At 40.7% G+C, this 24,201-nt stretch overlaps 2 protein-coding genes and 1 pseudogene across 4 annotated transcripts; 1 reads left to right on the top strand and 2 right to left on the bottom strand.

The window, feature by feature from the left end:
* Positions 1-3,492: 3,492 nt before the first annotated feature.
* On the bottom strand, positions 3,493-9,181 carry LOC146490315 (uncharacterized). Of its 3 annotated transcripts, XM_085153334.1 has the most exons (3): positions 8,933-9,181; positions 8,254-8,316; positions 3,493-4,774 (listed from the first exon to the last, which is right to left on the bottom strand). In XM_085153334.1, exon 3 carries the CDS (start codon positions 4,761-4,763, stop codon positions 3,717-3,719), a length of 1,047 nt encoding a protein of 348 aa, XP_085009460.1. In that variant the 5' UTR covers positions 4,764-4,774; positions 8,254-8,316; positions 8,933-9,181; the 3' UTR covers positions 3,493-3,716. The 3 variants fall into 3 exon arrangements, with proteins under 3 accessions (XP_085009460.1, XP_085009457.1, XP_085009458.1); XM_085153331.1 differs by lacking the exon at positions 8,933-9,181 and having other exon boundaries at positions 5,436-8,680; XM_085153332.1 differs by lacking the exon at positions 8,933-9,181 and having other exon boundaries at positions 8,254-8,680.
* Positions 9,182-9,273: 92 nt separating this feature from the next.
* Positions 9,274-11,537, bottom strand: LOC146490314 (uncharacterized; annotated as a pseudogene).
* A 9,983-nt stretch (positions 11,538-21,520) lies between these two features.
* On the top strand, positions 21,521-23,756 carry LOC146490313 (uncharacterized). Its single transcript, XM_085153328.1, has 4 exons — positions 21,521-21,800; positions 21,917-22,160; positions 22,316-22,453; positions 22,954-23,756. Exons 1-4 carry the CDS (start codon positions 21,628-21,630, stop codon positions 23,221-23,223), a joined length of 825 nt encoding a protein of 274 aa, XP_085009454.1. The 5' UTR covers positions 21,521-21,627; the 3' UTR covers positions 23,224-23,756.
* The last annotated feature ends 445 nt before the right edge of the window (positions 23,757-24,201 follow it).

The following is a 24,201-nucleotide window of genomic DNA, read 5'->3' as shown; positions in this document are numbered from 1 at the left end:
TTCTCCTCTGTGCTCTCCCGGTGTTCTCTCTCTCCCTCTTTTCCGCATCTCTGTGTATTTCCTGTTTTACTTTGATAGTCTCCCGTCAGTGTATGTCACGTCGTGTTTGCTCTTGCCCTGTCTTGTTATGATTATTAGTGTCAGCTGTGTTCCCCGTGTGCTCCCCAGTCCCTCGTTATCCTTCTGTGTATTTATGTCCACGGCTCCCTCAGTTCTGTGTCACATCCTCCCTCAAGCTGTGTGACTTTCCTCGTGTCTCCCCGTCAGTTTAGTATTTCCCAGGTTAGCTTCATACTGTAGTTTGTATCACCTTTCCCCCATTCTGTTAATAAAGTTATATATTGAGTTATTCCCCGTTCTAGTGAGTTTGCGTTTGGGTCCTTCCCCGTGCTGGCACACAGCTGTTTATGACAGAAGGACGCGACCACGCCACGGACCCAGCAGCTCACAATCCCTCCGCTGAACTCCGGGCGGATTTAGTCTACATGGTGGGATTTCTCTATCAGCAGTGGGTAGCGCTGCCTGTGGAGGAATACCAGGAGGAATTTGCCATCCGGTTGAAGAGGATGGTTAACCCTCTGCTGTCGAAAAAGTAATGTAGATGTTAACGCAGCTGTATGCACGCTTTCTCACAGTGACCTTTGTATTGTGAGCAACACAAGGTCATGATTAACACACTGCCGGTAAATTCATAAAGACACAGAAAGTGGCAATTAAAAGGTTAAGTCTGCATGGCCCAAAGCTCATGCCAATCCAGGATGTTGCCGTCACCTTTCTGCTCCTGTAAAAAAACATACATCCATACATCCACGCATCCACCCTTTTGTCATGTCTGGGTGGAGGTGCAATCTTGCATGTTGGTGTCAAGCCAGTCAACTCTTGTCAGTCCAGTCAGTTAACCATTTTTTATTATTGCTGACAGCAGAGCCTCTCGCCGCATTAAGTTTCTACTGCCAGCAATGTGACGTTATTTCAAAAAAGAAGAATTTAGACTGGATTACCTCGCTGAATCCTTTTAGACAGGGACTCACTATCTGATTGTGTCCCAAATAAGTGACTTTCTCCAGAGCCCATTTCAATGTGGAGAAGCTCACTTGCGATTGTTCCCCGACAACGTGTTGTCAGGCGTTGTGTGGAGGCGAGGAAGAACGAACCCAAACGCAGGACTCACAATTCTGTTTACATTATACATGCTTCCCCTAGGCAGCATCATCTCATCTTCTCACATGCATACAGATGTTCACACATATACAGACAATGCCTTGTCTTAGAACCATGTGGGCGTTGCCTTGCTGTGATGTGTATTGTGTGAACTGTTTTCCCAATAAAAGGCAGTGAGAGGAGGCCGGATTTGGGGTCATTTTTGTGGTAGACACCAACGAGGCCTCCCTTGCAAGTAAATCGATCGATCGCTGACTGTCTTGTTTTCTTCATAATGAATAACTCTCTAAACCAGCGGGGCTTGTGGAAACATAGACCCAACAAAGACATAGAATAAATTTTCACTGCTATGCAGATCACACCCACCTCTATCTATCTATGAAGCCAGATAACACACACCAATGAGTTAAACTGCAGGAATGTCTTAAAGACATAAAGACCTGGATGGCCGCTAACTTTCTGCTTCTTAATTCAGATCAAACTGAGGTTATTGTACTTGGCCCTGAAAATCTTAGAAATATGGTATCTAACCAGATTCTTACTCTGGATGGCATTACCTTGGCCTCCAGTAACACTGTGAGGAACCTTGGAGTCATTTTTGACCAGGACATGTCCGTCAACGCACATATTAAACAAATATGTAAGACTGCGTTCTTCCATTTGTGCAACATCTCTAAAGTTAGAAATATCCTGTCTCAGAGTGACGCTGAAAAACTAGTTCATGCATTTATTACTTCCAGGCTGGACGACTGTAAATCATTATTATCAGGATGTCCAAAAAACTCCCTGAAAAGCCTTCAGTTAATCCAAAATGCTGCAGCAAGAGTCCTGACAGGGACTAGAAAGAGAGAGCATATTTCTCCTGTTTTGGCTTCCTGTTAAATCCAGAATTCAAAATCCTGCTCCTCACATACAAGGTCTTAAATAATCAGGCCCCATCTTATCTTAATGACCTTGTAGTACCATATCACCCTATTAGAGCACTTCGCTCTCGCTCTGCAGGCCTACCTGTTGTTCCTAGAGTATTTAAAAGTAGAATGGGAGGCAGAGCCTTCAGTTTTCAGGCCCCTCTTCTGTGGAACCAGCTTCCAGTTTGGATTCAGGAGACAGACACTATCTCTACTTTTAAGATTAGGCTTAAAACTTTCCTTTTTGCTAAAGCATATAGTTAGGGCTGGACCAGGTGACCCTGAATCCTCCCTTAGTTATGCTGCAATAGACGCAGGCTGCCGGGGGATTCCCATGATGCCTTAAGTTTTTCCTTTCCAGTCACCTTTCTCACTCACTATGTGTTAATAGACCTCTCTGCATTGAATCATATCTGTTATTAACCTCTGTCTCTCTTCCACAGCATGTCTTTATCCTGTCTTCCTTCTCTCACCCCAACCGGTCGCAGCAGATGGCCGCCCCTCCCTGAGCCTGGTTCTGCTGGAGGTTTCTTCCTGTTAAAAGGGAGTTTTTCCTTCCCACTGTCGCCAAAGTGCTTGCTCGTAGGGGGTCATATGATTGTTGGGTTTTTCTCTGTATCTATGAAGCGCCTTGAGGCGACTTTTGTTGTGATTTGGCGCTATATAAATAAAATTGAATTGAATTGAATTACACGCGCGTCTTAGCAGGGCAAAGCTACACTCAAAAAAATAACTCTTTAAATGAACATAAAAAAATCATGGAAAGAATTTCCACGTGATTAAATTGCTTTATTTTAGCATTATGCAATTCTGTTACTCCAACTTAATGTACTCAAGTTGGACCAACTTAATTAATGATTGATGAATCAACGTATTTACTGCATTTGAATCCAATATAAGATAATAGTGTTGATCCAACTTTAAGGGTTTTGTTCCAACTCAATTCAGTAGGTTTTCTCCAACTAATGTACTAAATTTGGTTCCAACTTAAGTTAATTGAGTTGAACCAACTCATGCAAATTATGTTAGTCCAACACAAGTGTTTAATGCTAATAGAAAGCCATTTAATAATGTGGAAATTATTTCCATGATTATTTTAAGTTCATTTAAAGAGTAATTTTTTTGGAGTATTTAACAAAGTGTAGAGTCTGGATAACATGCATTGCACTATTACAATATCTAAAACTTAAATTAAAAAAATTGTCATACAGATCTTTTTGTTTTCTCGAATTTATTGTATTTATAGCAAATTTCACATAACGTCTGAAGAATACATCTAATGCAAGTTATATCACAGAAAAAAAAAGTAGTGGAGATGGTGGAAACTTAACCTGTTCAAACCATTTTTTAACCACAATGAACGGCTGAATCAAGTGATTTTGAAGGTCAAAGAGATGTCTACACACAAATAAACCACAAATAATTAACAGAGGATTGTGTTGTCATTATTCAGTCCACTTAAAAGTGAGTCAAGTCTGTTCAATATATATGAATGCATAATCCATTAATTTCTTGTATATTAGGTTCCTGCATTCATATTTGTAGCTGTGCTAACACAGGCTGCTTTAGCTGACCTTCAGTAAATCCCATGTGGTCACAAGTTACTTTTATATAATAATCCAATGGAAGCAAAATATTGCTGTTGCTTTAAACCCATTCAATTACCTCACACACATGGAAGAGAGCTGGCCACCTCATTTTGAAATCAGCGATCATCGGTGCTTCACGTACTACCTCTTGCCTTCTGAGAGCAAAGGTCTTCTCCATCATTGCAGCCACCCTGTGGTCATTGTTTTTTTTCTTAACTTCTGACAGGAGGTCCACTCTGATTTCTTCTAGTGTCTCTGCAGTTTCACCAGCTGGATAAGTGGGGCAGTAATTCACTTCAGCTTTTTTTGGCTTCTTCACGCCATATGCAGGAGTACATTTGCCATCAGGTTTATGTTTTAAGGAATTCACAGTAACTTCAGGGCATCCAAGCCGTCTAAGCTTAGTTCGGTAGTTAGCAAGTTTATACTTCAAGCTTGTTTTCCATCCGCCATATCCAGTGACTGAACCAGGCTCTTTCAAACATGGATGGGTTGTTACAAGAGCTTCTGCGACCTCATCAAACTCCCTGTCAGAGAGGTAGACCTTGTACTGAACAATTGTTTCAGCTAAACCATCAAGAATGGCAGACTTAATTTTATGATCAGGATTCAACAAAGCTCCAGTTTCTTTGAAAGTAGCATTGGCCCTGTCCAGCTGTAGTTGAGTATCATAAGAGAACCGGGGAATGGGGAAGACATCGGGCCATGCAGTGGCTCTTGAAGACGTAGATTCAGGAGAAGACAATATGTCTGTATCAAATGAGTTCCCAGGAGATGAAAGGGATGAGGAGTCATCTAGAGTGCGGGAAGTGGCAGCAGATGAGTAAAGAGGGAGCAGTGGCTCACCAGGCTCGACAGGTGCAACTGAGCTAAAGATGATCTTGATGGTACTTTTGTCCTGGATGTCCGACATTGACTCCAAGTTGGTGAATTCATTCCCAAATTCTGCATCCATGAACTGAAGCCTGAAGTCCCCATTAACTCCACACTGTCCTTTTATCTGCTGAACTAGCTCACTGACAGACTCTGGCATCCCATTTGGAAGGATCAATCTCCGGGAATCATTTTCAGAGAAAATGATTCTGAGTTTCACCATTGCAGCCATTTCACAACAGCCTAAAAGAGGAAATTAAGACAACGTTAACCGTTTCAACAAGGGTAAATCTGATTTCAACAAAGCAATTCGATAAAGGTGTGGCAGGCTATGTCCATTAAAACTGATGTAAATAAAATAATGCCACATTAATTTTCAATACATTTTAGATTTATTAGACTGCCTGTCATAAAAATGAGTTAATTCCTGTAATTTGGACTCTTTCCTTTTGAGTGAGTTCAACATTTTACCATGTTGAACAGGGATGAAGAATTTCAAAATGAATTATTCACATTTTTATAATCAAATTTAAACTGGAATTCTCTCAGGAGTAAAATTAATAAAGCATAACATTGTCTTCAGAAATTAAAATAAATAATTGTAACTTGGCATCTTAATAATAATTTGCTTTACCATTTATTTCTAGTTCTAGTTCTGTAAGATAATATATTGAAAATTAAATGCATAACAACATTAATTGTACTATAGCAATAAAAATATTTAGATTATCAGATTATACAGCTATGGCCTACACCGAATATTGGCTGATGATTTAATAACTATGTTATGTGTGTGTGAGAGAGAGAGACACACACAAAGACAGAGAGAAAGAGAAGATATTATGACAAACTAATAGTGACTAAACTGACATATACATTATTATAAATGCAAAGGATAACAAACCTTATATTACAGCTATGTGTCTTTTTAATGTCACCAGTCTTAGAGGCCCAACAAAGTAGTCTGCCAAAGGGTATTCATCGGCAAGTTCACCAAGTTCAATCAACACAGTCTCTCTGCTTGGACATGCAGTCAGCTCAAAGGCTCTGAAATGTTCCCTGTACCAGCCAGAAAGCCTTCTCACTATGAAACACAAGCTCTCCTGAACAATACAAATCTGAACAATCTCTCCAAAATCAGGCAGTCCACTTGTAGACCCATGAGCAACTATCATCCCATTTCTAAAAGTTACACCTTTGCTTGACACACACTTTGCAAGGTGGACTTCAGATGTACCAGGGAATTTCTGTGCAATAGTCTGAGCCATTTCTTCTTTCAAAACATCAACAGGAACTGTTGAGACATTTGTGACCTGTAGAGGATTTTTTTCAATACTAGATGACCTCAAGTGATATGAAATCATGAGCTGATGCTTAGTGGCTAGCGAAAGGGGCACATTTTTAAAGCAATTGGTGTGGCGCACAACCTGCTTAAAATAACTGTGCTTGGCTTCAAAACGCATTGTCCAGAATCCTACAAGAGGCCCAAACATCCTTATCAGATGAGGATAGTGCTCTAAGTAATGATGTTTTGGGAGCAGATGCACACCAGGGAAGAGTTCTTGGTGCTTTTGTCTGTGCTCTGAAATTTTTGCCTGAAGATAAGCAATGGACTCATCTGTGTGTGTTGGAGCAACCACAAGCTCGACAATGTCTTTCAAGTCCATCAGTATTTGCCATGCCTTTTCACCCTCTGGAACCAGATGCCCAATTATGAATGGGAGCAGTCTTAACAAAGCCCAGTTTTCATGGGCATTCCCACCTATTGTCGGCTTAGTTGAAAATGTGTGTGGGATCACATGTGGCCTATTTGTCTTGTCAGCCCATTTGTATGGAAAATGCAGGATGGATTTGTTGAGGGTTTCAAGATTAAAATATTTATTGGATATCAGCGATGCCAAACAGCGTCCAAGCTCCACCGGCACTATGCCCTCAAAAAGATCATGCATAATATCTGGAGGATAACCTGTGTAAACATTGAAGTGGGCAATATTTTCACTGATAACACAAGGCTTTTTCACTCCAAAACAGCTCGTACCAGTCTCATGAGCTAATTTTACATGAGAGTCATGGAGTTCTTTAGTCCTGAGTGTAAATGCACCTGATTTCACCTCTTTTGTTTGGATTTCTGTTCTGGTTCCTGTGCAAAATCGGCAAATGTACCCACTAGAAAAGCTCTCAGTAAAACCAGCGATACTGTGAGCCCCCAGATTATCTGCTACAACAACCTGAATTGTGCCTTTAAGACATCTGCCTAGTAATGGAATGAAAATTCCCTCTTGCTCCAGAGTCTTCACATCTTGAAGAAGAGGTTGCATGACACAGTAATAACCAAATTTCTTCACATCATCAGTTTTACACAAGACTGCCAAGTAAATTGATGATAGTGATGAATGTGAGCCTATAGGCAAATTACTCACAGTCCAGTAGATGCCACAAAGCTTATGTTTCCTGCGAGAGGTACCCAAAGGATTGCAAATCTCAAAATCATCTATGTATAAACACAATAAAATTCTCATCTCATCCCCTGACAAAAAACAGTTTTGCTCGAAGTATGAACCATCCTGAGAAGAGTTGTAAGTATGGTGTTCGCTAGTCCCCCTATTCTGGGCCTTGTGATTTTCAACTAACCTGTCCACAACACCTTTCCTGACAAAGAGCTGCTGCAAAGACTTAAGTACAGGCACGTACTGAAAACTCCTTTTTTCCTTGGCATCAAGAATGTACTCAATGGGTTCTACAATGTTAAAGCTTTCTTTATAATACTGGTTGCGGATGTAAGTTGAGCTCAGGGGTCCCCCCTTCTCAATCGCTTTGAGCAACGGGTTAGATGCGCAGATAGCAGTGGCTACCTCTTCTAACATGGACCTTTCAATTGTGACACTGTGTTTCTGAAACACCCTTTCTAGAATTTCAATAGAGAGGGGCAGTGTTGCTGAACTTAAGTAGTGCAGTTCTTCTAAGAACTCATCAATTTTTGTGCCTGGCACATGTGCAAAATGCTCCAACTTGAGCAACACTGCGGCAAAATTTTTCTCAATTACTTCAGACAAGTTCTTAGCTACATCTGAATTGCTACTTGTACATGCACTGTCTGCTGAAACTGCAGAGTTAACTTGATTACCTGAATCTTCCTCAGGATTATAAGAGGATCCTTGTGAAACTTGTGTGATTTTAACTACACCGGGCTTGAAATCTTTGAATGTATGTGGGGTGTGTTTCCTGTTCTTGTGAGAATGAAATGTTCCATATATATTTGTGTGAAAAGTACAACTTTCAAACATACAAGTAACAGTTTCACTACTTTTCAGATGAGTGCCAATGTGTAAAAAATAAGACTTCTCTGTTGGAAGATTGCTACAGGTGCACAAATGACAACTGTATGTTGATAATTGCTGCAACCTCTGGGTGTTCTGTTGAGCATGGACTCTACTTAAATGAATGTACAAAGCATTAAATGTCTTAAAAGTACATGGGCAGTTTATGTGTGGACATGGGTAACGTGGCATGTGCCGGTGCTGAAGTCTAAAATGTTTTAGTAGCTCATATCTACTAGATAGAGATCCACTACACACCTTACAATGCCACATCCTTCACTCAAAGGTTAAATAAATAAACAACAGGCTAATCTTCATTTAAGTGAACCCTAAGTAATTATTGACTGGACTCAATCACTAAGACCCTTTCAATGTTTTTAGCCCAACTACATTCAAATCACAAACTTGATGATGGCCAATGATCCCTTTCGTCAACGGTCACTTATGGGGTTGGATGGCAGCTGCGTCCTGAAACAGATTACATAAATCAGTCCCACAAATTTCAAATTAAAAAAGATCACCTTACCTAAAATACCATTTCACAATTAAACATGTGTTATCTTAACAGGAGGGCACTGCAAGTCTCTAAGTTTATTAAGTAGACAAATATTTTATTTCAAAAAAATTAAAAAAAACAGAAAAAATATCAGTTCATGTTTGGTCTTTCCTCCTCAGTGTACTAAAAACATACATCAATTGTTAAGTAAACTACTGTGCAACAATTGCAACTTACAAACTTACACATTTAATCAACCCACACATAAAATTTGTATTTATCACAACAGTTTCTGTGGTAGAGCCCAACTAGCTTATTTGCAAAGGTTAAGTTATAAACAATGCCTACATTTGAAGTAGCTATGTCTTTCATATTAGGCTTTTAGACTTGTGCTAGCTTGACATTGTGCTATATTGTTGTACTAACGTGTTAGCTAGCGAAAATGGCATAAACAGACAGATTTAAAAAAAAAAAAACAAAAAAAACCCCAAATGTGAATAAATATCACTGAAAAGAATAGACAAACTAATGATATCTTTGTGCAAAAAGTATTTTCATCTTGATGGATGAAGACAGATTCACTCTTACCTTTCCAAGATGACCGCGAAGCAAACCATGTGCTTTCCTGCCTCCTGTTGTTTAAAATCTCACGTGATCTTGTGATATCGCGAGTCTTTAAGGCAGCTAACCACTCTTGTTAGATTTTATCATGTCATATCAACAAGAATAAATTTAAGAGGTGCTAAGTTGGTAAATTTCATGTAGATCTTATATGATTTTATTACGTTCACCTTAGAAACATAAATTCATTGTGTTCAAATTACATGTTAGAGTCGTATAAATTCAATAAACACCAAATTTTACTTTTTTGAGTGTATGAGCTCAAACAGCATTGTAGAAAAATCCAGGCAGCCAGCCTTTGTCTGTCCATCTCCAAAAGTTGATTCTGTTCATCTGGACGTAGCGTTTTCTGGGAGAAACATTTCGTCACTCATCCAAGTGACTTCTTCAGTCTCAGCTGACTGCAGGTGTCCAATCTTATAAACAGTACATTTGCATAATGACTGAAACCAGCCCACTGAAGGAACAATGGGCTGTGAGGTCAGTTCCTTAATCATAATTATGCAAATTCTCATGACCATTGATCAACAACCACTGACCAAAACCCACTGATCAAAGACCACAGATCAATGGCCATGAGTACCATTCACAGAGAGTTGGGGAATGGCTGCAATCACAGCATGTAAGATGGCGAAAGATGTACCCTTAGGCCCCCTCCTCGATTCACAGATGGTCTTTCCCTTTTCACATAAATGGCCTACTTGACTCCACGCTCAAACCAGCGTTCTTCCCTGTCCAGGATGTTACATCCTCATCCTTGAAAGAGTGTCCACTGGCCTGTAGGTGTAAATAGACTGGCCTGACGAGGTGGCTCTTCTGTGTTGTGCCATCCGCTTCGCCAGAGGTTGTTTGGTTTCCATGATGTATAAATCCTGCCAATCCTCCTGCACTTAACAGCGTACACTATGTTACTCTGTTGGGACCCCAAGGATCTGGGACCCGATCCTTGGGGTGGACCAGTTTTTGGCGCAGCGTGTTTTGGGGTTTAAAAGCCACAGAGACCCGGTGTTTCGAAAAAATGCGTCTCAACTGTTCCGATACTCCTGACACGTACGGGATTACTACAGGTTTTCGCTTGGGCAGTGGTTGTCCTTCTCTCCTGGATCGGCTGGAGCTTTCTTTAGGAGCCTTTCCAGCTTTGACAAAAGTCCAGCTGGGATAACCACATTTACTCAGGGCCTTCTTGATGTGATGTTCTTCTGCCTCCCTGGCCGCTGTGTCAGTGGGGATGGTGTTCGCTCTGTGTTGTAGCGTCCTGATGACACCCAGTTTGTGCTCCAGTGGATGATGAGAGTCAAACCTTAAATACTGATCCGTATGTGTAGGTTTACGGTACACGTCAGCTTTTAGATGTCCCCCATTACTGATGGAAATCTCACAGTCTAAGAAGTCTAACCTGCCACTTTTCATATCCTCCCTGGTGAATTTGATGTGTCGGTCCACCGAGTTAATGTGATCCGTGAAATGTGGAACATCCTGAGATTTGATTTTCACCCAGGTGTCACCCACATACCTGAACCAATGGCTTGGTGGTGTTCCAGGGTAGGATAGCAAAGCTCTCTTTTCCACTTCTTCTATGTACAAATTGGCCACGATGGGTGAAACTGGGGAGCCCATGGCACACCCATGTTTCTGCCTGTAGAACTGACCCTTGTATGTGAAATGGGTGGAATGAAGACAAAGTTCCAAAAGCAAACACACTTGGTCAATGCTGAGAGTGGTCCTATTGCTGAGGTTGGGGTCATCCTGTAATCTCTTACGGACTACCTCCAACGCTTCCGTGACTGGGATGCAAGTGAAGAGAGATGAAACATCGTACGAGACCATGGTTTCATCTGCCTCCATCATGACATCTCTCACCTTCTAAACAAAATCCAGGGTGTTCTGGATGTGGTGTTCAGAGCTGCCTACCAGCGGGTTGAGGATTGAAGCCAGGAACTTGGAGATGTTATAGATGACAGAGTTGATCATGCAGACAATCGGTCTTAAAGGTGCACCCTGTTTATGTATTTTCGGTAAACCATACAGACTTGGTGTAGATTCCCCTGGGTACAGCCTGTGGTATGAGGTCTGGTCAATAGCCTTGTCTTGTTCTAACTGCTTCAGACAGTCTATCACCCTCTCCCTGTAGCCACTTCCTGGGTCTCGTTTCAGGGGCTCATAAGTATTTTCATCACTGAGTAGTGACAAAATCTTGTCTTTGATAGTCTTTCTGGTTTAGCAATACTGTGCACCTACCCTTGTCTGCCGGAAGGATGATAATGTTGTTGTCATCACTAAGTGATGTGAGTGCCTTCCTCTCCTCCATGGTGATGATGGATGCTGGGGGCTTTGCATTGCTGAGACAGGCCGAAACTTTCGTCCGTAGTTCCTCTGCTTCCACTTCTGCAATATTGTTGTTACGAATTGCTGTTTCTGTGGCTGTGATCAACTCCACTAGCGGGATTTGTCTTGGTGTGACAGCAAAATTCAAGCCTTTAGCAAGGATGTTTTTCTCTGTTTGGGTGAGCTGTCTGTCAGACAAATTCTTGTCGCATCCTTGTCTCTTTTGGCCACTGAGGACACTCTCCATCTTTTTCAGTGGTGTTTATAAGATTGGGGAAACCTGCAGTCAGTTGAGACTGAAGAAGTCACTTGGATGAGTGACGAAACGTTTCTCCCAGAAAACGCTACATCCAGATGAACAGAATCAACTTTTGGCGATTTATTTTCCTGGATGATTGAAAATGCATCAAGACTTTGGTCTGTCCATCTTTACCTTACAAATAAAAATGCCTTGATGCGATTTGAAGTTATGTTGTTGTGATTTAAAAAAAAAAGCAAAAAAACAACTATCCTGGTTTTTGTAATAGAAATAGTGAACATAAACATGTTCTATTTAAACATAGTGTGCACATGCTGTCAAGCTACTAATGCTTCATCTAACAACTTAGATTTATGAAATTCATGTCAGTCAGAGCTGTTGTTTTCTCACTAAGGTGTGTTTGCAAAATATTAGGTGGTAACAATAGTAAAAGAAATGGACTAGAAAGTGTGAACATATCAAATAGATGTGGTCACTTTTCAGAAATGTGTAACTCTTTGCAAAGTGGTTTATTTCGAAAAAAAAAATAGAAATATCCTGTCTCAGAGTGACACTGAAAAACTAGTTCATGCATTTATTACTTCCAGGCTGGACGACTGTAATTCATTATTATCAGGATGTCCAAAAAACTCCCTAAAAGCCTTCAGTTAATCCACTCAAATCCATTCCAATCTCTCATTTTTTCCAAGATGGCGCCAGTGTGTATGGCAGGGCACCCTCGTCCTCGTCTGCGCCTTGTCATAGTACTCCTTATTGTTTTGGTTTCATGCTCATCTGTCACGGACCCGGCTCTGGGGACTCGGGGTCCATGGGCAGTGGGGACTATGACTGTTGTTATTATTATTATTATTATTATTATTATTATTATTATTATTATTTGGTGTGCTGTCTGCACTGCCCCTGGGCACATCTGTATGTAGGCAGGTATGTGTGTTTGTTACCTTTCTTCTGTGGCCAAGTTACAGGCACCTTCAGCCCTGGGGGCGTGGCCTGACTTGAGGGCTGGCCACACCCGAAGTCCTTGCCGCACACCTGCTCCTCATCTGGGCTCGTCGGGGGAGCTATTTTGATGAGCGATGGAGCTTCCACTGATGCTGGATTATTGCGTTTGACTACACATCAGTCTTCAAGCACAGTCAAGTGTGAGTGTATGCCTGCTGGGATAAAGTGTGTAACGGCTGCCTCTATTGTTTTCCCCTCAGGAGAAGTGTGGGACGAGAAGGAGCAGTGAGCACGGGGAGTGCAGGGACACTGGGGCAGAGAGCACTACACGGGGACTTTTGGGAAGAAGACACTACACGGGAGTCTGGGAAACTGGGGATTTATTGTTGTTTACTTCACCACCTTGTAAATAAACACTGTTGCACTGAAGAGTCCGGCGTTTGGGTCCTATTTCCCCATCTCCCCACGGTCTGCCAGCCAGAACGGGACAGAATAATCCAGCCATTATGGGCCCAGCGGACTCAAGGACCGTCTCACAGGAGTAATTGCTCGCCCAGCTCTGGAATTACTGTCGGAGCATTATCCAGGCGGCAGATCCACATCAGAGACACATACAGGTCGTATTTTTTGATACTTTCCTGTCTTCAACCACCTTTTCTGTGAGCTTTTTGGACATTAAGAGATTAATTTGGATTATAACCATACTGAGGGCAAGTTCCAGCTTTGAGCTTTTTGGTTTGGGCTGTCCGGGTGAGGCGGATGTAGCGACCTCCCTGGGAGCCCTTGCTGCCTGTTTCTTTTTTCATAGGCAGATAGCTTCCCCACCGTCGCTTGCAGCTCACTTGTTGGACCCTCCATTGCGGGGGAAACTGTTCCCACGCTCTCTGCACCTCACCACATCTCCACTCACCCCCACGGCATCTGCTGAGTCAGCAGACGAAGGACCGGCAGTTCGAAACCACACAGCTGCTGTCCTGCCCGGCCGGTGGCTTATTTGCTTAGCAGTTTAATTAACAACTTTTAAATACATTCTTTTTCATAGTATAATCTTCACGTGCTTCATCCGAAGCACACTTTCTGTGTACTCACTACCTAATTTATAGCCAAAGTATTCACTCACTGTCTCTGTACTGTTTCGCTAGCTTAGCTTAGCTCGTAACCGACTCGTTAGCACCATGGCTACTTCATCTGTCCCTCCTGCACTTTCTTGCTCATTGTGTCAGATGTTTAGTTACTCCTCGGCCTCCTTTAGCAGTAATGATATCTGTAACAAATGTAGCATATTTGCAGCTCTGGAGGCCAGGATTACTGAACTGGAGACTCGGCTTCGCACCCTTCTCTCACCCTTAGCTAGCCAGGCCCCTGTAGCTGGTGCAGCCGAAGATAGCATAGGCCCCGCTAGCTGTTCCCCGGCAGATCCCAAGCAGTTGGGGAAAGACGGCTGGGTAACGGTGAGGAGGAAGCGTAGTCCTAAAAAGAAGCCCCAGGTACACCACCAACCCGTTCATTTGTCTAACCGTTTTTCCCCACTCGGTGACACACCTGCTGGGGGTCAAACTCTGGTAATTGGTGATTCTGTTCTCAGACATGTGAAGCTAGAGACACCGGCAACCATAGTCAATTGTCTTCCAGGGGCCAGAGCAGGCGACATTGAAGGAAATTTAAAACTGCTGGCTAAGGGTAAACGTAAATTCAGTAAAATCATAATTCATGTTGGCAGTAATGACACCCGGTTACGCCAATCGGAGGTCACTAAAATCAATATTGAATCGTTGTGCAACTTTGCCAAAACAATGTCGGACTCTGTAGTTTTCTCTGGTCCTCTCCCCAATCTGACCAGGAGTGACATGTTTAGCCGCATGTTCTCCTTAAATTGCTGGCTGTCTGAGTCATGTCCCAGAAATGATGTGGGCCTCATAGATAATTGGCAAACCTTCTGGAGGAAACCTGGTCTTGTTAGGAGAGACGGCATCCATCCCACTTTGGATGGAGCAGCTCTCATTTCTAGAAATATAGACAAATTTATTAAACCCCTCAAAATATGACTATCCAGAGTTGGGACCAGGAAGCAGAGTTGCAGTCTTACACGCCTCTCTGCAGCTTCCCTCCTCCTGTTACCCCCCCAAAAACCCATCTCCATAGAGACTGTGTCAGCTTCCAAAAAGACAAAAAACAAACTAAAAACCAGCAACAAACAACTTAAACATTTACAAAGAAAGAACAATACAGTATCCACATCTGAACCAAAGAGTAAAACAGTGAAATGTGGATTATTAAATATTAGGTCTCTCTCCTCCAAGTCTCTGTTAGTACATGACTTAATAATTGATCAACAAATTGATTTACTCTGCCTTACAGAAACCTGGTTGCAGCAGGATGATTATGTTAGTTTAAATGAATCAACACCCCCAAGTCATTCTAACTACCAGAAACCTCGAAGCACAGGTCGAGGGGGCGGTGTGGCAGCAATTTTTCACACCAGTCTATTAATTAATGAAAGACCAAGACAGACTTTTAATTCATTTGAAAGCCTGATGCTTAACATTGTCCACCCCAGCTGTGAAACTCAGAAACCAGTCTTACTTGTTATCATCTATCGTCCACCTGGGCCTTACACAGAGTTTCTGTCTGATTTCTCAGACTTTATATCTAATTTAGTTCTGAGCTCAGATAAAATAATTATTGTGGGTGATTTTAACATCCATGTTGATGCTAAAAATGACAGCCTCAACATGGCATTTAATCTGTTGTTAGACTCAATTGGTTTCTCTCAAAATGTAAAAGAACCCACCCACCACTTTAATCACACTCTAGATCTTGTTTTAACATATGGCATAGAAACTGAACATTTAACAGTGTTTCCTGAAAACCCTCTCCTGTCTGATCATTTCTTGATAACATTTACATTTACAATAAATGATTATGCAGCAGTGGAGAGTGGACTTTATCAAAGTAGATGTCTTTCTGAAAGCGCTGTAACTAAGTTTAAGAATATAATCCAGCCACTGTTATCATCGTCAATGCCCTGTACCAACACAGAGCAGAGCAGCTATCTGAACGCTACCCCAACAGAGGTCGATTATCTTGTTAATAATTTCACCTCCTCACTACGTACGACTCTGGATACTGTAGCGCCAGTGAAAACTAAGGTCTCTAATCAGAAGTACCTGACTCCGTGGTATAATTCTCAAACACGTACCCTAAAGCAGATGACTCGTAATCTGGAGAGGAAATGGCGTGTCACAAATTTAGAGGATCATCATTTAGCCTGGAGAAATAGTTTGTTGCTTTATAAGAAAGCCCTCCGCAAAGCCAGAACAGCTTACTACTCATCACTGATTGAAGAAAATAAGAACAACCCCAGGTTTCTCTTCAGCACTGTAGCCAGGCTGACAAAAAGTCAGAGCTCTTTTGAGCCAACCATCCCTTTAACGTTAACTAGTGATGACTTCATGAACTTCTTCACAAATAAAATTTTTATCATTAGAGAAAAAATTACCAATAATCATCCCACAGATGTAATATTATCTACAGCTACTCTTAGTTCCATTGATGTTAAGTTCCTTCTCCTACCCCAACTGGTTGCAGCAGATGGCCCCGCCCCTCCCTGAGCCTGGTTCTGCCGGAGGTTTCTTCCTGTTAAAAGGGAGTTTTTCGTTCCCACTGTCGCCAAAGTGCTTGCTCATAGGGGGTAATATGATTGTTGGGTTTTTCTCTGTATCTATGAAACGCATTGAGGCGACTTTTGTTGTGATTTGGTGCTATATAAATAAAATTGAATTGAATTGAATTGAATTAGTGATGCTAGCATAACCCATGTTAGCACATTAGCTGCAACAGGTGGTATGGCCTACCGCCTGAACAGGGCAGAACTTGGAGGTTCAGCTCTCCGTTCCACTGCAGAGTCCTGTCATTCTTCATCCGTTTCGGGCAGAGTGTAAATCAAGTACACATGCTTCTTCCCAGGGTAAACTTATGAGCACAAACAGCAGTGTAGAAAAAATCCAGGCAGCCAGCCTGTGTCCGTCCATCTTTACCTTACAATTAAAAATGCCTTGATGCGATTTGAAGTTATGTTGTTGTGATTTTAAGAAAATTGGATTGAATTGAAAAAGTAGCAAATGTGCAAAAATAAGCCTTTAAAGTTGAAAGGAAGACCCCCCCCATCATAGTCTTATCTGTGTGAAACTTTGAACTTTTTCTTTATGATCACTGACCTCAATCTTTAATGGGGGGCAAAATGTCTCTTATTGTCTGGCAGACTCGCTTCTAGTGGCATGTTATTCTCATTGTTTTTTGTCTGTCACTAGATCAGGTAAAACTGTGATCCACTGGACAATTATCCTGGTTTTTGTAATACGAATGGTGAACATAAACATGTTCTATTTAAACACAGTGTGCACATGCTGTCCAGCTACTAATGCTTCATCTAACAACTTAGACTTGTGAATTTAATTTCTCAGGAACTGGTCATATAAGGCCTGTCGGATACCTGTGATGTTTGTCACAGATTTCTCAGGAAAAAAACTGAGTCAGAGCTGTTGTTTTCTTACGAAGGTGTGTCGCAAAATCTTAGGTGGTAACAATAGTGAAAGGAATGGACCAGGAAGTGTGAACATATCAAATAGATATGGTATCTTCTCAGAAATGTGTGACTCTTTGCAAACTGGTTTATTTGGAAACTGGTTTATTTTAATGACATTGTATGTCACCATAGGTCACTGTGTTCTGCACATTATTATACTCTCTTAATCAATGGAAACTTTTTAGTGTATCCTATGAAATCCTAAGTAGTTAGATCTAGTTTCTACCAACTGCGTCTCATTTCCAAGGCTAGGCATTATGTTCCGCAAAAGGACCTGGAAAAGCTCATCCACGCCTTTGTGACCTCTGGGCTGGATTACTGCAATTCACTTTATTTTGATCTTAATTGTGCCCTTCTTCATAGACTGCAAATAGTTCAAAATGCTGTGGCACACATTCTGACCGGAACTGGGAGGTTTGCATCTACTACCCTGTTCTAGCTGACTTGCATTGGCTACCCATTAAATACCGCATCCAATTTAAAATACTGCTGCTTACGTTTAAAATCACCAACAACACAGCACCGAGCTACCTTATCAAACTCCTTAGATCGTACGTTCCCGCCAGAGCACTAAGATCATCTACTCAGTTACTCTTAGCGCAGCCAAGATCTCGGCTGAAGTCTAGAGGTGACCGTGCATTTGCCTTGGATGCACCATAGTTGTGGAATAACCTTCCAATTGCTATCTGGGCGTCTGATTCTATCCAATCATTTAAATCACGGTTAAAAACCTATTTGTTTTATCTTGCTTTTCCTGCTTGTTAATGCCTGTACCTGACTCTAAGACTTACTCAATTTTCCTTTATACATATCTTGTATGGCTTGTGCTTTTACAATGTTTTTATTTAATATGTATTTTATGCTACCCCTGTGTATTAGTGACAATGACCTGTTAGTATATTTGGTATTTTGCTAAGGCCTTATAATACTCATGTTACTTTCTGTCTTTTATGTTAAGCACTTTGGTATACGGCTGGTTTTTAAATGTGCCCTTTAAATCAAGATGTATTGTAAAGATGTATAAAAGCCTTCAGTTTTCAGGCCCCTCTTCTGTGGAACCAGCTTCCAGTTTGGATTTGGGAGACAGACACTAGCTCTACTTTTAAGATTAGGCTTCAAACTTTCCTTTTTGCTAACGTTAGTTACTTAGGGTTGGATCAGGTGACTCTGAATCCTCTCTTAGTTATGCTGAAATAGGTTTTGACTGCTGGGGGATTCCCATGATGCACTGAGTATTTGCTTTTCAGTCACCTTTCTCACTCAATATGTGTTAACAGACCTCTCTGCATTGAATCATACTTGTTATTAAACTCTGTCTCTCTTCCACAACATGTCTTTATCTTGTCTTCCTTCTCCTACCCCAACTGGTTGCAGCAGATGGCCCTGCCCCTCCCTGAGCCTGGTTCTGCCAGAGGTTTCTTCCTGTTAAAAGGGAGGTTTTCCTTCCCATTGTTGCCAAAGTGCTTGCTCGTAGGGGGTCATATGATTGTTGGGTTTTTCTCTGAATCTCTTATTGTAGGTTCTACCTTACAATATAAAGCGCCGTCATTTGGCGCTATATAAATGATATTGAATTGAAAGGAAAACAAAACTTTTGTTTTTTTTCAAGCTGTAGGTTGCAGCCTTTGCTCTAACACTGTATAAATGTAACAGGGCTCAGTGCTGGCTTTCATAGTCTGAGCTACTGCAAGCTTTTTTGTGAAGAGCACAGCAGCTTACAAAACATGTAGCTAGCTTGTGCTGCAACAACGTAAAATTTTCATAATCTAAGATGGGGCTGCGTGTAGTGATGCTAGCGTTACCCATGTTAGCACATTAGCTGCAACAGGTGGTATGGCCTACCGCCTGAACAGGGCAGAACTTGGAGGTTCAGCTCTCCGTTCCACTGCAGAGTCCTGTCATTCTTCATCCGTTTCGGGCAGAGTGTAAATCAAGTACACATGCTTCTTCCCAGGGTAAACTTATGAGCACAAACAGCAGTGTAGAAAAATCCAGGCAGCCAGCCTGTGTCCGTCCATCTTTACCTTACAATTAAAAATGCCTTGATGCGATTTGAAGTTATGTTGTTGTGATTTTAAGAAAATTGGATTGAATTGAAAAAGTAGCAAATGTGCAAAAATAAGCCTTTAAAGTTGAAAGGAAGACCCCCCCCTATCATAGTCTTATCTGTGTGAAACTTTGAACTTTTTCTTTATGATCACTGACCTCAATCTTTAATGGGGGGCAAAATGTCTCTTATTGTCTGGCAGACTCGCTTCTAGTGGCATGTTATTCTCATTGTTTTTTGTCTGTCACTAGATCAGGTAAAACTGTGACCCACTGGACAATTATCCTGGTTTTTGTAATACGAATGGTGAACATAAACATGTTCTATTTAAACACAGTGTGCACATGCTGTCCAGCTACTAATGCTTCATCTAACAACTTAGACTTGTGAATTTAATTTCTCAGGAACTGGTCATATAAGGCCTGCCGGATACCTGTGATGTTTGTCACAGATTTCTCAGGAAAAAAACTGAGTCAGAGCTGTTGTTTTCTTACGAAGGTGTGTCGCAAAATCTTAGGTGGTAACAATAGTGAAAGGAATGGACCAGGAAGTGTGAACATATCAAATAGATATGGTATCTTCTCAGAAATGTGTGACTCTTTGCAAACTGGTTTATTTGGAAACTGGTTTATTTTAATGACATTGTATGTCACCATAGGTCACTGTGTTCTGCACATTAGTATACTCTCTTAATCAATGGAAACTTTTTAGTGTATCCTATGAAATCCTAAGTAGTTAGATCTAGTTTCTACCAACTGCGTCTCATTTCCAAGGCTAGGCATTATGTTCCGCAAAAGGACCTGGAAAAGCTCATCCACGCCTTTGTGACCTCTGGGCTGGATTACTGCAATTCACTTTATTTTGATCTTAATTGTGCCCTTCTTCATAGACTGCAAATAGTTCAAAATGCTGTGGCACACATTCTGACCGGAACTGGGAGGTTTGCATCTACCACCTTGTTCTAGCTGACTTGCATTGGCTACCCATTAAATACCGCATCCAATTTAAAATACTGCTGCTTACGTTTAAAATCACCAACAACACAGCACCGAGCTACCTTATCAAACTCCTTAGATCGTACGTTCCCACCAGAGCACTAAGATCATCTACTCAGTTACTCTTAGCGCAGCCAAGATCTCGGCTGAAGTGTAGAGGTGACCGTGCATTTGCCTTGGATGCACCATAGTTGTGGAATAACCTTCCTATTGCTATCTGGGCATCTGATTCTACCCAATCATTTAAATCACGGTTAAAAACCTATTTGTTTTATCTTGCTTTTCCTGCTTGTTAATGCCTGTACCTGACTCTAAGACTTACTCAATTTTCCTTTATACATATCTTGTATGGCTTGTGCTTTTACAATGTTTTTATTTAATATGTATTTTATGCTACCCCTGTGTATTAGTGACAATGACCTGTTAGTATATTTGGTATTTTGCTAAGGCCTTATAATACTCATGTTACTTTCTGTCTTTTATGTTAAGCACTTTGGTATACGGCTGGTTTTTAAATGTGCCCTTTAAATCAAGATGTATTGTAAAGATGTATAAAAGCCTTCAGTTTTCAGGCCCCTCTTCTGTGGAACCAGCTTCCAGTTTGGATTTGGGAGACAGACACTAGCTCTACTTTTAAGATTAGGCTTCAAACTTTCCTTTTTGCTAACGTTAGTTACTTAGGGTTGGATCAGGTGACTCTGAATCCTCTCTTAGTTATGCTGAAATAGGTTTTGACTGCTGGGGGATTCCCATGATGCACTGAGTATTTGCTTTTCAGTCACCTTTCTCACTCAATATGTGTTAATAGACCTCTCTGCATTGAAACCGTAACCCTCTCTCACGTGATTAATAGTTTGTTAATGACCCCCAGAACCATTTCCACAGGGCACAAGCCCACTGGGGATTAAATACCTGGGGCTCTCCACCAGTTGTTTTAGAAGTTAAGAAGCCTCTTAGATAAGAAGTGGAATGTCTTCAGAGACCTCAAGAAATCCAGTTCCCTTCTTTTTAAACACTCAAGATTACCATGGCATGGATCACTGAGAACCTACACAGAAAAATAATAACATAAAATAAAAAAATAATAACATAAAATAAAAAAAATAAATAGTTTTTAATAAAAGAACGGTTGATTTTTAAAAATCAAAATTGAATTGAGCCACAGCTATTTCATATACAGCAATACATAGTGGTAAACATTTAACTTCCATTATTTAGAAGAACTGCACAACTTGATTCATGAGGAGGTTAGACTTAAAGCATTATTTTAGTTTATCATGCTTGGGGTAGTAGGGAAATACTGTGTTAAGTCAACAAATGAAAGAAAACCGAAAGGGACCTGACAGGTTTGATTTGTTGACACACCCTGAAAGGCACACTATAAAAACTTCAGTTCTTCAGATCAAACATAGATCAGACACTGAACGAAGACAGGTCTTGAGCAAGCTGTGAACTTCCTTTCATATAAAATAATTTAGGACTGTTAATATCTAAAACAACATAAAAAAAATGGATCGAGACATTGCCTTAGAAGCTCTGTGTGCACTTTTCAATGCCACTGTAACATCTCATCAGAAACAACCTAATTTTTCCAGGCCTCGAGGTAGGGGACAAGTTCCAGGGCACCAGGAGCTGGCTGTCAGGCAAATCATTTCCACAATCTTGAATGCAGAAGAAACCAGGTAATTTTTTTTCGGTTTGTTTATCTGTCTTTTAAGAAAAGATTCCTGAATTTTGTTCTGACCAAATTGTGGAGTACTGCATGGAACACGTTGTATTGAATTGCTTTTTGTTACAGCCAAGTGGCAAGGGCCAGCTTCAAACACATGAAAAGTGTCCTCCAAGGTAGTGACTTGCCAGATGGCTTTCCAAGGAACACTGCTGTAGATAAAAAAAATGGAAATAATTTCATCCTTGATGAGGAGGAATTCTTTGACCACAAATATGACTATGATTTTAGAAAGCTGAAAGACACAAAAGCGTATTACAGAGGTGGAGAGTTGTATGAACGTCCTTGTGGCTGGCAACGTTTTGGACTTAAGGTAAACATACTTGTATCTGTATCTGTAGTGCAGCTTTGCAAATGAATAGCTTCTGGGGGGGCAAAGAAAAATATTTGTTTTATATGGTCTCTACAAAGCTTTTTGGGTTAATAACACCATTTTCCTCTCTGATTAAAACATTTTCCTTGTCACAGGTCCTGGATAAATACGATGAAAATACATGGCTGGGAACCCAGTACCGTAGGACTCAGTCAGTGCCAGGGGAATGGCCCGTGTCGTACCATGGGACATCATTAGATTGTGCTGTGGACATAATTGAAGGATTTTACAAGGTTACAAGGTTTATATTATAATCTCTGCTGCTGTTACTATTTTTCTTAGCCTTGCGATATGTATTATGGCAGTAATATCTATTTAATGTTTTAGGATTAGGTGCATTGCTTGGCATCTCTCTCTTTTCTAACTTCACTCCATAATAGACATCCACAATGGAAATTAATGGAACACTTTAATGTCCTCTATTCAAAAAAATTCTTAACACTTGAGTTCATGGGTTTAGTTTATAGTTTATAGTTTAGTTTATAGTATTATTGTATTAGTATTCTAGTATTATTTTAATAATTATTTTAATAATTTATAAACTGTCACACAACAACACAGTGTCAGTGGTCATTTCACATCCTTTAGTGTGTAAGTTACCTTTCTGTAAAAAAAAAAAAAAAAAAGCAATGTCATTGTCAAACATGTTTAAAAGATATTAGTCCAAAGTATATAAACTCCACTGTTCTCTTTGTTAATGAATAAAGTTTTAATTCTCACTTACAATTAACAGCCAGGCCCACGTACACGCTACGGCAGAGGCATTTATTCTACCCCCCACATCAGTGAGGCCATCCAATATGCCAGAGAATTCACTTCCAGAAAGAATGGCAAGAAATACACAGTGATTCTTCAGAATCGGATCAACCCCAAGTACAGACAGACCCACAAGAGCGGCAAGTACTGGCTGGTTCCCATTCAGAATGGATTATCAACAAGAGATGAGGAGATTATGGCGGCACGTGCCATCCGTCCTTATGCCCTTCTGTTGAAAGAGGTCTAAAAAACAAGAAGGGTCACAATAAACCCCAAAATTTAAGCTAACAAGCATAATCTAGAAGTACCAAAAAGTCAATTCTGTTCATCTGGATGTAGCATTTTCAGTGCGACAAACATTTCATTATTTATCCAGGTGACTTGTTCAGTCGCAGCTGATTGCAGGTTTCCCCAACCTTATAAACAGTATATTTGAATAATGACTGAAACCAGCACCACTGAAGGAAGAATGGGCTGGGAGGTCACACTACATCCAGATAAATAGAATCAACTTTTTGGGATTTTCTTACCTGGATGATTGAGCATGCATCAAGACGTAATCTAGATGTTTGTTTGTTTTTTCCAATATATATTCAGATTAAATTTGCATATGAGAATGAATGTGGGAAAATGTCACACTGTTCATGTTGTGCATGTTGTAAAAAAAAGACATGATAAATAAAATACTCATACAATTGCTTCTGTAAATTTCTTAATCGAAAACTTGCTTCACTGTTCATGTTGTGTATTAAAGAGACCCACTTCAGGTAAAAAGATATTACTATGTCACTATTTCTACCAGTCATAACTTCTTTCAAACTATAGTGGAAGGATGCTATTCAAAATACACCTTCCCATAATGTTAGTGGGTTATTTCTAGTGTATTTCATAAGTATAATTTAGAGAGTTTTAATTTGAGGGTATCCAAATTCAAGCCGGAATTAAGGGTTCAGGAGTTTCAGCTCCTTAACATATGTCAGACTCTTTTTCAAGGGACCAAAAGTGGGCAGGTGTGGGCAATTCCTTCATTATGTCATTATCAATTAAGCAGATAAAAGGCCCAGAGTTGATTTGAGGTATGGCACTTGCATTTGGAAGATTTAGGTCTGTACAGACATAATGCAGTCAAAAACCTCTTGTGAAGGCTTGCACAAAAAAGTTTGCTTTGTGAAACAAGCCATACCTAGTGTGCGAAAACAGAAAAAAAACCATTTGAAAAATAGCT

The sequence above is a fragment of the Neolamprologus multifasciatus genome, unplaced genomic scaffold, assembly GCF_963576455.1.
Source record: "Neolamprologus multifasciatus unplaced genomic scaffold, fNeoMul1.2 scaffold_19, whole genome shotgun sequence".
In the NCBI taxonomy this organism is placed as follows: Eukaryota; Metazoa; Chordata; class Actinopteri; order Cichliformes; family Cichlidae; genus Neolamprologus; species Neolamprologus multifasciatus.
The sequence above is the reverse complement of the archived record's forward strand: the minus strand, read 5'-3'. Positions and strand labels throughout refer to the sequence as shown.

What these genes read in the sequence shown, in the direction of transcription:
- LOC146490315 (XM_085153334.1), bottom strand. Translation starts at nt 4,763, where the DNA reads ATGGCTGCAATGGTGAAACTCAGAATCATTTTCTCTGAAAATGATTCC.
- LOC146490313 (XM_085153328.1), top strand. Translation starts at nt 21,628, where the DNA reads ATGGATCGAGACATTGCCTTAGAAGCTCTGTGTGCACTTTTCAATGCC. An exon ending in GGCAACGTTTTGGACTTAAG is followed by an intron (nt 22,161 to 22,315) that starts GTAAACATACTT and finishes TCCTTGTCACAG; the next exon opens with GTCCTGGATAAATACGATGA. An exon ending in TAATTGAAGGATTTTACAAG is followed by an intron (nt 22,454 to 22,953) that starts GTTACAAGGTTT and finishes TACAATTAACAG; the next exon opens with CCAGGCCCACGTACACGCTA.